This window comes from Marmota flaviventris, chromosome 7, assembly GCF_047511675.1.
Source record: "Marmota flaviventris isolate mMarFla1 chromosome 7, mMarFla1.hap1, whole genome shotgun sequence".
Lineage (NCBI taxonomy): Eukaryota > Metazoa > Chordata > Mammalia > Rodentia > Sciuridae > Marmota > Marmota flaviventris.
The window spans coordinates 121,746,952-121,759,841 of NC_092504.1; the positions used below are offsets into that span (position 1 = coordinate 121,746,952).

Consider the following 12,890-nt stretch of genomic DNA (forward strand, 5'->3'; position numbering starts at 1 on the left):
CTTTTATTTTTTTAATCAGTTAAAGAAAAGTCTAGTAAGAACATTAAAAAAAAAATTTGAAAACAGTAAACTGGAATGATTTGAATGCCCAAATTGAGGTCATTTTTATTCTAATTAAGGTTTGACGGGGGGGAAAAAAACCCTGTTTCTGCATGCTGTTTTTTTAGGAAAATAACAAGCCTGAGACAGGGACCATCTGTTCCGCTGACCATGTAACAAGATGTTAGATTTATTCAGACATAATGATGTGGTGTGCCGTATCAGATGGAAGGTCTGGTCTTTCAGATAGCTCTGATCTCAGGTTATTAACTCTCTTGTAAGACTGACAGGATGGCTGCTTACATTATGAAAATGTAACGCACACATTCCTAGAGGCGATTTATTGAAATAAATAGCATGTTAGCAAACATGCTATTGACAGGCCTCCTCTCCAAGGGTCCAGAGACTTGAGGAAGCTCAACCCTCATTAAGCATTGCTTCATTTCATTTATATCTGCAAAGGAAAAAATAACAGCTTAAAGTCTGTGAAATCCATTGAATTAACCAATTTCCTGTTCCTACTAGATATCTGTTTACCACTCAGGTAATTATGTGCCTATGGGCCTCATAAAAATGTTCACAGAAAGAGGGACACAGCACCAGGCATCATAGTGCACACCTGTAATCCCAGCAAATTGGGAGACTGAATCAGGAGGATCACAAGTTCAAGGCCAGCCTCAGCAACTTAGATCCTATCTCAAAAAATAAAAAGGACTGAGGATGTATTAAGTGGAAGAACACCCCAACTTCAATCCCCAGTACCATTAAAAAAAGAAAGACATAGAACACAGTGATGAGAGTTGCTTAATGTTTAATCCAAGGGCTAGTTTCAAAGTCTTCTTTTTGTAGTTTCCTCCTGATGAAGTGATGTCTTTTGCACCAAAAGCCGTTCAGTTGATGAGTGACAGTTTAGTGCTGAATTGCTAAAGGATCTTCAGAACAAAACACCAGTGGACTTTCTGTAGACTCCATGGGTGGAAGAGATGGGAACCTCTTGTGCTTTGGCATTTATAAAATCAGCCAGTGTTAAAGGATCATGTTTATTAAATGTGAATTTGGGGAAAGAGAAAGGAGTAGTGAAGGTAATTCTGTTTTCTTGTCCCTTGGAGGACACCAGCCCTGCAACAGAAGGGTCTTTGAGGAACTCTTTCTCAGTGACCTTTTGAAATAATGGTTTTTTAAAAGAATTTCTCCCCTTCCTGCTTTCAAACAGCATTGAGTGCAGCTTAGAAATAAAAGCACAGATACAATAAGACTAAACATCTGTCAAGACACAAAAGGACAAAAGGGAAGTTATAAAAATTAGGAGAGAAGGCATATTTCAAATATTATAAGAGAAAGAAGAATGAAGTGCCTGAACCCTAAGTTACGTAATTAAACCCAAATTTGAGCTTCCTGGTCTCTATCAAAGTGTAGCAAGTAAGATCATGGGCTGCAGAGATTTTTTTTTTAATTTTCAAAAGTTTTTTAGTAGTGATAAAGTACGTAATAAAATTGACCTTCATAACCCTTTTGAAGAACACAGTTCAGTAGTATCAAGTATGATCACACGGTCTTGCAGCCCATTTCCAGAACTTATTCAAACCGGAGGGTTTGGAGATGGGAAGGACAGTAAAGGGCTAGATGCCATGTGCAATTGGCACATGCACTAATTCTCTTTTGGTGATGGACATTATTACATAAATGTATGATTACACTACCAGTGTGATTTACCATGTTCAGCCAGAGGAAGTAGAAGTTGTGCTCCATTTGTGTACAATGTGGTCAAATACATTCTACTATCATATATAACTGATTAGAACAAATTTAAAAACATTTTTTAAATAGAAAAAGAAAAAATATAGTAAAACTGCACTTCTGTGCACAATAATCAACAATTCCCCATTCCCACCTCTTGCCTCCCCAGTTCAGACTAACACAGAGCTCTTAAGTTCCATAGCTGGCAATGTTTTGTAGTCTGGGCTTATCAGTTCTCTACCTGCTTGTATCGGAGTAGAACATGAACATGATTCTGGGGTTGCATTTATGAGGCAATGATTTCCCCATCAGCTGTTTGCAGATGGACCTCCAGATAGCAGAATGACTAAGCTTTTTGATTGGTTTTTATTTTAGTAATGTAAGCCAGCACCTGAATTCCAAAACAGGAGTGTTCCGTTGGTCAGTAAGTTCAGTGATTGCTCTCATAATGTAAAATAGGGCAACGCTGTTGACATCTAATGAAGGCTATCTCGCATGAGTCGTGTAAATACAAAAGGTATTCAGATGGTTTAGATACCAAGTTAAAAGCAGGCAACTAGGATACAAATCATTTAATCAGGAATGTTCTGCCCACTCTGAATGTAAAGGGCCTTTTTCCAATTCCTGCTATTCTTATGTGAACAAGCTCTATTTCTAACATTGTCTAACTTCTGAGCCTCTCAGAAGCAAGGGGGGGAAAATGTTTTTGTTAACTCTGAGTATATACTTTTAGTCCAAGAGGAATCAAATTTGGAGAAGTTATTTTAATTTAATAGTTTAAAACTATTTCCAAATGACCATATGATTTTATTTAGTGAAGTGGACGTTCTGAGATAGGACCAGATGAAGTTGTAGCTACAAATGTATTTGGTTTCCTAGTTTGAGAAAATTTCAAGTTTACCAAACTGTTGAAATATTTCTTTAAAAATATGTTAAAGCTGTTGTTTTTCATCGATTTTAACCTAAGCTCCTTAAAATTGGAGCTGGGTCCATGTGCCCACTCTGGTGTTTGTATTTATTTACAAATTAGAGTTTATTCTGTTCCCACAGATGGGAAGATGTTTAGAAATAGATGATACATGCAAGAATATTAGCACCTATGGTCCAGCAGGAAAGAGGAGGAACTGTCTGTTACTCAGCTTTGAAGGCCACCTTAACACTCTCTTGCCACCTTTATTTATTAAGTCCACTGTTCAAGGTTAACTTTTGGTCATGCATTTACTTTTGTTTTTCAGAAGCCTTGTATGAATTTGTTTCTCATTTCCAAAGTAGCCAAGTATATTTTCACAGTATTCTGTTCCAAATGAGGTAAAATTATGAAATGAATAAAAGCACACAGCAGAGTATTTCTGCAAAGTAATATTGCAACATTAATACAAGTACCAGGCCGAAAAGATCATCCTTGCTTCAGCTTCTTTGAATGTACATTTCTGTACATTTAATCTAATTGTGCAAAAATGATGTGATGTAAAATGTGTTTTCAAGATGGCCTATATTCTTGAAATTTCAAGCTGTATTACATACTCAGTACTCCTCGTTTAAAGAACTTAATTTCATGCAATTGGGAACAGCAATGGAATTTGAAAACATGAGCTCTAACCATATAATAGAGAGTTCAGGATAAACAAATGAGTGAATATAATAGCAAAACCTTTGTGGGACTGAACATCTCTTTATAGTTGGATGACTGGAGCAAAGAGCAGAAAGCTGGCCAGACACTGTGGTGCATGCCTACAATCCTAGCGGCTCAGGAGGCTGAAGCAGGAGGATCACAAGTTCAAATTCAGCCTCAGCAAAAGCAACGCACTAAGCAACTCAGTAAGATACTGTCTCTAAACAAAATACAAAATAGGGCTTGGGGTGTGGCTCAATCCCCAGTACCAAAAAAAAAAGGCAGAAAACTATTACTTGGGCCAGCAGCATGGAGAGGTCTTGAAGTAAAATACCTGGGATTTGGATACTGGCTTCCTCAGGTGTAAAATTCCCCATCATGAACATGAGGACCCCTCCTCATAGTCGTTGTGAGAATCAGCAAGGGGAAATACAGCTCCTGTGTATGTAGGCAAGACATAAATGACAGCTTCAAAGATTGGGAGGTGACTTGGATTCGGGCTATAAGTCAACAAAGAGTTAAAAGAGATGCTGTTCTTAGTAAAGTAGCACACAAGTGCTTTCTTTAGGTGTTTTTTCACACTTGAACGGTCTAATCTGTTTTCAGGTAGAATCTGAGTCTATCTCTTACCTTTAATCTGGTTGAATGTTTTGTGCACACACTTCGGTAGCACACACTTGAATAAGGAGGTGTTTAGTTCTCCTGTTCGGCATTAGGCAAGGCACTTCCACCTCTCAACATTTGCCTTATCTCTGGCTTTTGCCTTGCTTCATCTTCCTATATATAGAAATAATAATAATAAAATATTATTTTCATGAAAGTCATTTTAAGAATTTGATGCTTTCTTGGCTCATTTCTCATTGGTCCCTCAAGATGATTTTAATTCTCTCCAGTATGCTTTTTCTTAAAAGAAAATGGTAAAATTCATGCAATACTTTGTAAGAACTTCCAGATAGTGGGTTCCTATATCCCTGCAAGGTTAGAATTATTAGTAGTATTCCCATTTTACATAGGATCAAATCTTGGGAGTTACACCATCACAGGGCCAGCAAGCCAGTGTGTGGAGAGCTGATGGTCAGTATATCAGTAGGCCCTGCTGTGGTAAAGCCAAGGATACCTTTTTTGCCTCTGACCTGAGGCAGGTTAAGAAATCAAATGCATATGAGTGCAGTGTCAGATGCATGATGTGCTATGCCCCAGGGGCATCCTAATTCTGCTTTATCTCCATTGAACAGTCTGTTTCTCTCTCTCAGAAACTTTTGGGGAACTTCACAAATGCTGTATCTAATTTTGGGGCCAGTTGGTAATCTTATCCTCTGTAAACACCAGTATTATCTTGCTTAATTTTTGCCATCATATGCAAATTTTCATTTTTTCAGTTCATTGTCTTCTTATCTGTGCTTTTTCCTCTTTCACATTCATTCATGAAATACTTTTAGAGCAAAAATTGACACTTAGGGCTTGTCTGTCCTATACTTTTGGACATTTAACATAGTTGGACATAGATCCTGCCTTTAGGAAGCTTGTCATTAGCAGTCAGAATGATGGAACTAAACTGAGCCATTTTTTTTTTGGTCTCAAAACACATAGAAGTTTTGCTTTGAGAATAAAAAAGTCTTAGGTACATAGACCAGCTTTGAAAAAAAAAAAAAAAGTGCAAGAACAGGGAATTCATAGCCAGCATGGTTTAACATAGAACTGAGGCTGTAGTTGGCCTGCACACTGTAATATGCAGATATGTGCTTTCCTGTTGGGCATTATAACACAAACAGGAAATCAGAGCAAGGGCTTACGTTCTGCAAATTTTGGACCTCAAACTGGGCCTCTTGCATGAACTCGGGGGCTCTGCACAGATTTCAGTGTCTACTAACAAGGACAGTAAAACTCAACCCATCAGCCAGCCCAGGGACATGGCAGGAAGCTGAAAGAAATAAGAAACAAGCCTGTACCACATCAAGTGTGACGTCTAAATTTAAACTACAGGAGTCTTACAAAAGCCTTTCAGCTGATAAATTAGCATCAAGACTGGGCCAGAACAAGTGAAATGCTCGTCTCCTCCACAAGCCCCATTACCCATGGGGTTTACCCAGGAGACAATATATGCCCAAAGAATGCACCTTAGACATGCATATTTGCATTCCCAAAACATGAATTTAAAAAATCTGAAAGGCACTATAAAATAAACTATGTTTAAAATATCTAGAGATGTGGAGGACATATAATAACCATAAGAAAGAAGACTCCTGTGGAAAATAACAAAAAAGAAAAAGAAAAAAAAACTCCAGAAAGAACTAAATAGAGCATTACTAAGTTCTTTAACATGAACAATATTTCCATTCATTAAAATATCATAGACATAAAACTGTGGATTAGACATAAAGAAAAAAGTTTGATTGGAAAATCACCTAGAAAGCAGAACAGAGATCTAAGTAGATAGGAAAGATGAAAGGGAGGTCCATGTGGCAGACAGAGTGAGAAGGTCCAGCACAACGGTAGCTAAGAGATGTCAGAAAGGAAGGGTGACAAGAATGGGATAAGGGTGACATTTGAAGAAGCAATGGCGAGGATATTTCAGAACAGAAAAGAAAAAAAATCTAATAAAAAATTAGTCTGCCTCTAAGTACATCATTACAAAACTGTAGGCATCAGATAAATAAAGGGGGTGGGGCTACCAAGGAGAAAATTCAGGTGACCTATGGGAGATGGATTAACTGGAAACTTCCAAAACCACAGTTAAGGCCCAGGTGTAGCAGAATATTCTCCTCAAAGTACTTGAGGAAGATTACCTGCTGAGCTTTTAAAACTGTCTTGTAAGAATCAAGGTGAAATAAAGACATCTTCAGATAAATTAAGACCTAAAAACTTGAACTTCCTTCAGCAACTAACTACTGCTAAAAGAATTACTAAAATGTATTCCTTAATAAGTCAGAAATCGAACCCAGAAGTAAGGAATAAGGCATAAGAAGTGACACAGGTCAAAAATTGTAGAACCAGCCTAAATGCCCTTCAGTCGATGAATGGATAGAAAAAAATGTGGTATATGTACACAATGGAATATTACTCCGCAATAAAAGAGAATAAATCATGGCATTTGCAGGTAAATGGATGGAGTTAGAGAAGATAATGCTAAGTGAAGTTAGCCAATCCCCAAAAAAACAAATGCCAAATGTTTTCTTTGATATAAGGAGGCTGATTCATAGTGGGATAGGGAGCAGGAGCATGGGAGAAACAGACGAACTATGTAGGGCAGAGGAGAGGGAGGGGAAGGGAGAGGGCATGGGGTAATTAATGATGGTGGAATGTGATGATCATTATTATCCAAAGAACATGGAAGAGGACGTGAATTGGTGTGAGTATACTATGTATACAACCAGAGATATGAAAAATTGAGCTCTATACATGTACTAAGAATTATAATGCATATATAAACAAAATATATGTATGTAAAAAGATTAAAAAGAAAGAAACACTTTGATAAGTGTCAGTAAACAGGGCATGTCCAGGTGGAAGAGGGACAAGCCAATTTCAGTGGTGGTTTGAAAACCAGTTGAACTGTAAGTGCTTGGAGAAGAGCCTGTGGAAGAAGGGAAGCAGTTGAGCAGGAATGAAGCATTCTCAGTGGTTTCTGATGGGAGAGCTAATGACTAACTTTAGATTTTTAACTTTAGATTTTAAGCAAATTCTCACTTTAGGAATAATCATTTTGGGGTGTGAAATTAGAATATATACCTTCCAAATCTAGTATAGGGGTAAGGAGGGCGGGTTCAAAAGCTGGATCAATCCCAATAAAAGTACAAAAAGAGAAGCGAAGAGGAATGGGGAGAATGTTAAAATGGCAGGAAACGTCATAACAATAATCATGATCAACGAAAACAGATTAAACTGGGCTATTAAAAGTGAGAGACTCTAAAACTAAAAATATTTTTTAAAAAAGCAAAAGACTCAGATTTTTTTTTTAATTCAGCTTTTTACTATTTAGAAGACACACATGGGAAGTTTAAAACTAAGGGATTAAAAAATGATGCAGGAGATATTAGACAAGTTTTAGAGAAAGAATGGAGAGAAGGAGGAAGACATTAAGATCAGACAAAAAAAAAATTAATATTTTTTAGTAGTTGATAGACCTTTATTTTATTTATTTACATATGGTTCTAAGAATCGAAGCCAGTGCCTCACTCACACCAGGCTAGTACACTACGGCTGAGCCACAACCACAGCCCCCAGACAAAATTTTTAAGGGAAAAAAGACTAAAACCAGGAGCTAGGCATGGTAGCCCACACCTGAAGTCCCGGCTCTTTGGGAGGTTGGGGCAGGAGTGTGGATTGAGCCCAGAGATTCTGGACCAGCCTGGGCTACTTGGGGAGACTCTTAACACCATCTTTGTTTTTTATTTTTTAATTTTTTTCATCTAGATAGAAGGGGGAATAAAACTTAAAATTAAATGAGTACAGATATGAAGAAACATCACCAAAGAAGAAACCTAAATGGTCAGTAAACATTAGGAAAAAAAATGTTGAACCCACTAGTGACAATGGAAATGAAATCAAAGCAACCATGGGTCACCCTTTCAACCCCTTCGCCCATCAGACGCATTGGATGATGGCAAGCATTGTGAGAAGGGGAATAAAGGACCCCCCCCCCCCCGGGGCCTTCCTAGTGGGAAGGGGAGCAGCAGATGTGCACAGAACACAACCCACCTTCGTTTTCTGGCTCTGTCCTATGTACGCACATGAGGATATTCCTTGGATATTACTTGTAACAGCCACAAGGAGGAAGGAGCTCGAGTGTCCCTCTATAGTGGAATGAATATGTAAGCTGTGATACATTCAAACAAAGCTTAAGGGAGCTAAAATGAATTAAGGGTTACCTGGATCAAATAGATACACCTCAAAATTACACATTCAATAAAAATAAGTCACAGAAGGATGTGTGTGTCTAACTTCACATTTCCATAAAACACTGTATTGTAAGCTGCTTTTATGGACACATGCATGTGTAGTGAAATGTGCATATCTGAGAAGAGAAGATAATGTCCCCCAACTGGTTGGTTCCCTTCTTGAATGAGAAAAGGATGGGCAAGATCAGGGAGGAAGACCAAGTGGGCTGAGCTCAACTCGGCCATGTTGAATTTTTAAAACTCTGAAGCAAATATGGCAACAATATTAGCATTTGTTCACATGGTTAATTCTGGGTGGTAGATCTGTGGGCTTCTGTAGGTGTGTGGGAGTGGGGATATATTCTTAATTTAAAAACAGTTTCTAAACCAGGCATGGTGGCATGTGCCTATAATCCCAGCGGCTTGGGAGACTGAGATAGGAGCATCGCGAGTTCAAAGCCAGCCTCAGCAACAGCGAGGCACTAAGCAACTCAGTTAGACCCTGTCTCTAAATAAAATACAAAATAGGGCTGGGGATGTGGCTCAGTGGCCTAGTGCCCCTGAGCTTAACCCCTGATACTGGGGGGAAAAAAAACAACACACAGTTTCTTCTGGCTTGAGAGAAAAGAAATATGATAATGATCCAAAGCAAAATGTGTTGTGCTCTATTATGGGTTTCTTCTAAGTGGCATTCAGTGTTGAGTTGCAAGAGATTCCTGCCACTCTAGGGGAGCCCAGGACGCAAGCTGAAAGAGCTACCGCAGTGCTGCTTCCCTGCAGACAGCTCTCGGGCATCCTGCTCAAGCACCAGCCGCCCTGGCCTTGACTTTTTCCATTTCTTTGACCTGCCAAGTCCCCTTCCATGGTTCCCAAGAGTCTCCTCTTCATTTTCACAATCTTTTCCTTGTGAACCAGTAATTAGCCCAGGGCCTTCCAATAGGTTTTACTCTGAAGGAAAACATCTAAAAGACAAAGTAATGTTCTACTTACTTCTCAAGGAAAGAGAAGGGTGGTTTCTGTGGTCATGTGATGGGTGTTTTATGAAAACATTCCGATGGTGGGGGGAGGGGACCGGTGGACTGCATGTGGGACAGCATTTGTATACATGGTGCCAAACTCCACGTAGCACTTTCTCTATCACAGTGAGTCTTCCTGGGGCTCTCACCTTTTTATATTCTGTTTGATTTCTATTGTCAAACATGCTACTACAAATAGTTAATGAACGTATTCCATGACCCCAGTAAGGAAGTCGTCCCCGTCCTCGGTTCGTAGTCTCTAGCCCGGTTCTGTACACGAGTGCTGTGGACTCAGAGTGAGTGCTTTGTACCTGGGGCCAAAAAGGAACACGAGTCTAAGGTCCTCGCTCCCCATCACAGCAGTTTCTCTGCTTTCTGGATGATCTATCTCACTATAACACAAACCATCATCAGTTAGCGTTATTCTGAACATAAAGTCAAGTCCTGGCACACTCTGGATCCTGTTGTCTTCCATGCTTTTCACATCCTCACCAGGTGCTAGGAAGTGGAACAGCAGCATCAGTCTAGACGCCGTTGCCCAGTTCCTCTGAAAGGCATCTATGTGTCTTTAAAGTACATGCTGAAGCCAAAAGGAAATTTCTGACTCGGGTCTCTTAGTAAGCTGCTGCAGCCACCAGTCTGGGTCTCCTAATGCACCTTGTGTCCTCAGACATTTGCTGCTTTTTCTTTGCAGAGAGAAGATGCATCAGTCTGCCATGTATGAACTGTGCCAGGGGATGCACCAGATCAGCCTTCAGTTCGTGCGCCTGCAGCTTACCTTTGAAGAATACACCATAATGAAAGTTTTGCTGCTACTAAGCACAGGTATAGCGATGTCCACCCTGGCACTTTTTCTACATTGTCAGATCATCTTCCCTGTAGCCGAGTAGTCCACCTATAGTATTCATATAGTTGGTACCAATACTGATGATGATGTTGAAGAGGTGTGTGGAGGGCTTTGGCCTTGGATGAACTAAGTTACTGTTGGGTATGAACCTGTGTACATATGAAAGAACATACCACTATTTCATTCACTCGGCCACTAAATATTTATTAAGTGTCCATTGTGTGTGTGGTAGGATTGGGCAATTTGGGAAACACAGGAATGAATGACACAACTGTCTGTCTCTACCCTCAGGAAGCTTACCTGTAAGACGCATCTAAAGATAACTCTAACACACTGTGGCAAATGGTGATGTCCTGTGGTAGAGAAAAGGGGCAGGGAAGCTCTGGGTTGCAGGGAGACAGGGCACTAAGAAAAGGAAAGAGCCTATTAAACTTTGGTGAAAGTTATGGAACTTGGAGGACTTTGTAAGGTTTATAGATTGGGTATGAACCACATGATATTGTTATCAGACAGTGGGAGTGTGGACATGGGACAGGTACTATATGAGCAATAGCACTAGTTTCAGGGGAGGAAGGTTTCCTTGCCTCTTAATTTTTAAATTTTTATTTTACATACATACGTATTCGTTTAATTTTTCAAGTTACATCAGATTATGTTGGGGTGGGGGGTACTAGGAATAAGGTTGGGAAGGGGATTGGACCAGATCATCTGGTGCCTGTTGAGGAAATCCAGATTGCATCAGGCAAAAGTAATGCAATACCGAAGGCTCCTGAGCAGCAGGGCAGCAGGATCAAAGCTTCATGGCTTCATGAAGATGTAGCTAGTGATAGAATGGATTAAAGGGGAAGGGGAGGCAAAGACAGGCAGAGAACTTAGCCTGACTGGAAGATCAGGGACCTGCTGGGAGGCTGTGGCCACCTAGGCCTGCCTTGATTGGTCGTATGATGGACAAGAACAAGTGCATTCAGGAAACAGGGCAGAGTTGGCCTTGGCGGCTGACGAAAAGGGGGAGTGAAAGTGGTGTCGGTCAGAAGTGACACACAAGTTTAGTCACAGCAAAATGACGACTGTGACAGTAAAGCCACTCGTAGAAATACATGTTAGGACTTGGAGAAGATTTTGTAGAATGTAAAACAAGTTCTGTTTTTTGATGGGTTAATTTATTGATGTCAATTCTGTATCCTGATAGAGATGGCCGGAAGATAGGGAAAATTGGGGACTGGAACTTAGAAGACAAATTTGAAATATAAATCATGCTCATAAAAAATCATAGTTGAAACTCAAAAATTTCATGGGGCTGGCCATAGCATAAAGAAAAGGAAAGAGCCTATTAAGCTTTGGTAGAAGTTATGGCAGCGTCTGAAGGGACAGAGACAGACTGTCATAGAGGTCAGCTACTGGGACGATACAGAACTGGACGCCAGGAGCCAGCCGAGCATTCCCAGAAGGGGTATGACTAACGGTGTGGCTTGCACAGAGAAAACTGAGAACGTCTAGAGAGGCTATGGGAGTTGACCATCAGGCCTCAGACAGGTGCCAGGTGGCCAGCGACTTGCAGATTGACAGGAAGCTTTTTTAGGCTTCTGGAACCAAGTAGGAGAAGAGAAAGTCGATAGCATGAGGTGGCAGGGCAGACGGGGGGACAGGATTAGCCTTGGCGAGGACATGGGGCGCTTATTCCTCAGACAATGACACAAGGCCTTTACAAACAGAAGGGAAAGAATTTGAGGAAGTTCACATGAGACCAGGGCGAGGCCCAGGGGACAGTATGGAGAGGACCGCTCTGAGCCAAGTGCTGTTGCCTCTGAGGTAACAGAAATGTCCTGGGTGTCAAGAACCAGCAAGGGCGCCACTGTGAGTGTTATGGCCTTCAGAGGAGAGGGCATCGGGTGTGAAGAGAAGAGACCGTCCAGTTCATGCCTAGCCCTCGCTGGGGCCTGGGCACCAGGGACTTGGAAAGGGACAGTCTTCTGCAGAGTCCTCTGGAATAAACAGGCCCAGGCAGCCTGATGGAATGGGTCAGAAGGTGCGTTATTTCCAGCAGAGAAAGACGAGGTCTGTGGGAGCGGGAGCCAGGCCAGGGCGTGGTGAGGGGTGCAGGGGCGACTGGGTAACGAGCAGGCCTCTCTGCGTCCAGCACCTGACTCTGTCCAGGGTGTCTCCACGTGGTCTCAATGCAGTGCTTGCAGTAGCTCTGGGACATTGACAGCCCTGAAGTAAGATAGACAGGGGCGGAAATGTAGAAAGGAGACACAAAGGAAGGACAAGGAAATACAAATTTAATTCAGAAGTTCTATAGACTTTCCCAGCCAGTCTCTCTCCCAGGCCCCTCACTCCAACATTTCTTGGGTAATCTGTAAATCCCCCTGTTCACTGTCCGTCAGCCCACCAATAAAGAGATAAAGCCAAGAGAGACGATGACGTTTTGAGAAACCTATCATTTAGGGGACCTTCGAACTCATCTACTGATCAGATCATGGAGACCACATCAGCCTGATCACCATAAACATTTCACGATCATCAGACTGATGGCATCTTCCCATGCCCACCCCTCACCAAGTTTCTTTTCAAAAGGACCCCGAAAACACATCTCTCTCTCTCAAGATGGCCCACATTCTCCCTTGAATGTGTCTTTCTTTCCTAAATAAATCTCTGTGCCTTTACTGACAGGTGTGACATTTTCCCATGACGTATGTCATGGACCCCAGCTTCTCCTGAGTTGAGCTTCCCCTCTCTTCCTGGGAACTCCTTGGGACCCTCTT

The 12,890-nt window shown here is 41.1% G+C and overlaps 1 protein-coding gene across 5 annotated transcripts in view; it reads left to right on the plus strand.

The window, feature by feature from the left end:
• Window positions 1-12,890, plus strand: part of Nr3c2 (nuclear receptor subfamily 3 group C member 2) — a 324,777-nt gene that overhangs the window by 279,378 nt on the left and 32,509 nt on the right. For all 5 annotated transcript variants that reach the window (XM_071614629.1, XM_071614630.1, XM_071614632.1 and 2 more), the window contains exon 7: window positions 9,976-10,106. In XM_071614629.1, the coding sequence (XP_071470730.1) occupies window positions 9,976-10,106 (131 nt within the window). The remainder of the gene's footprint in view (window positions 1-9,975; window positions 10,107-12,890) is intronic.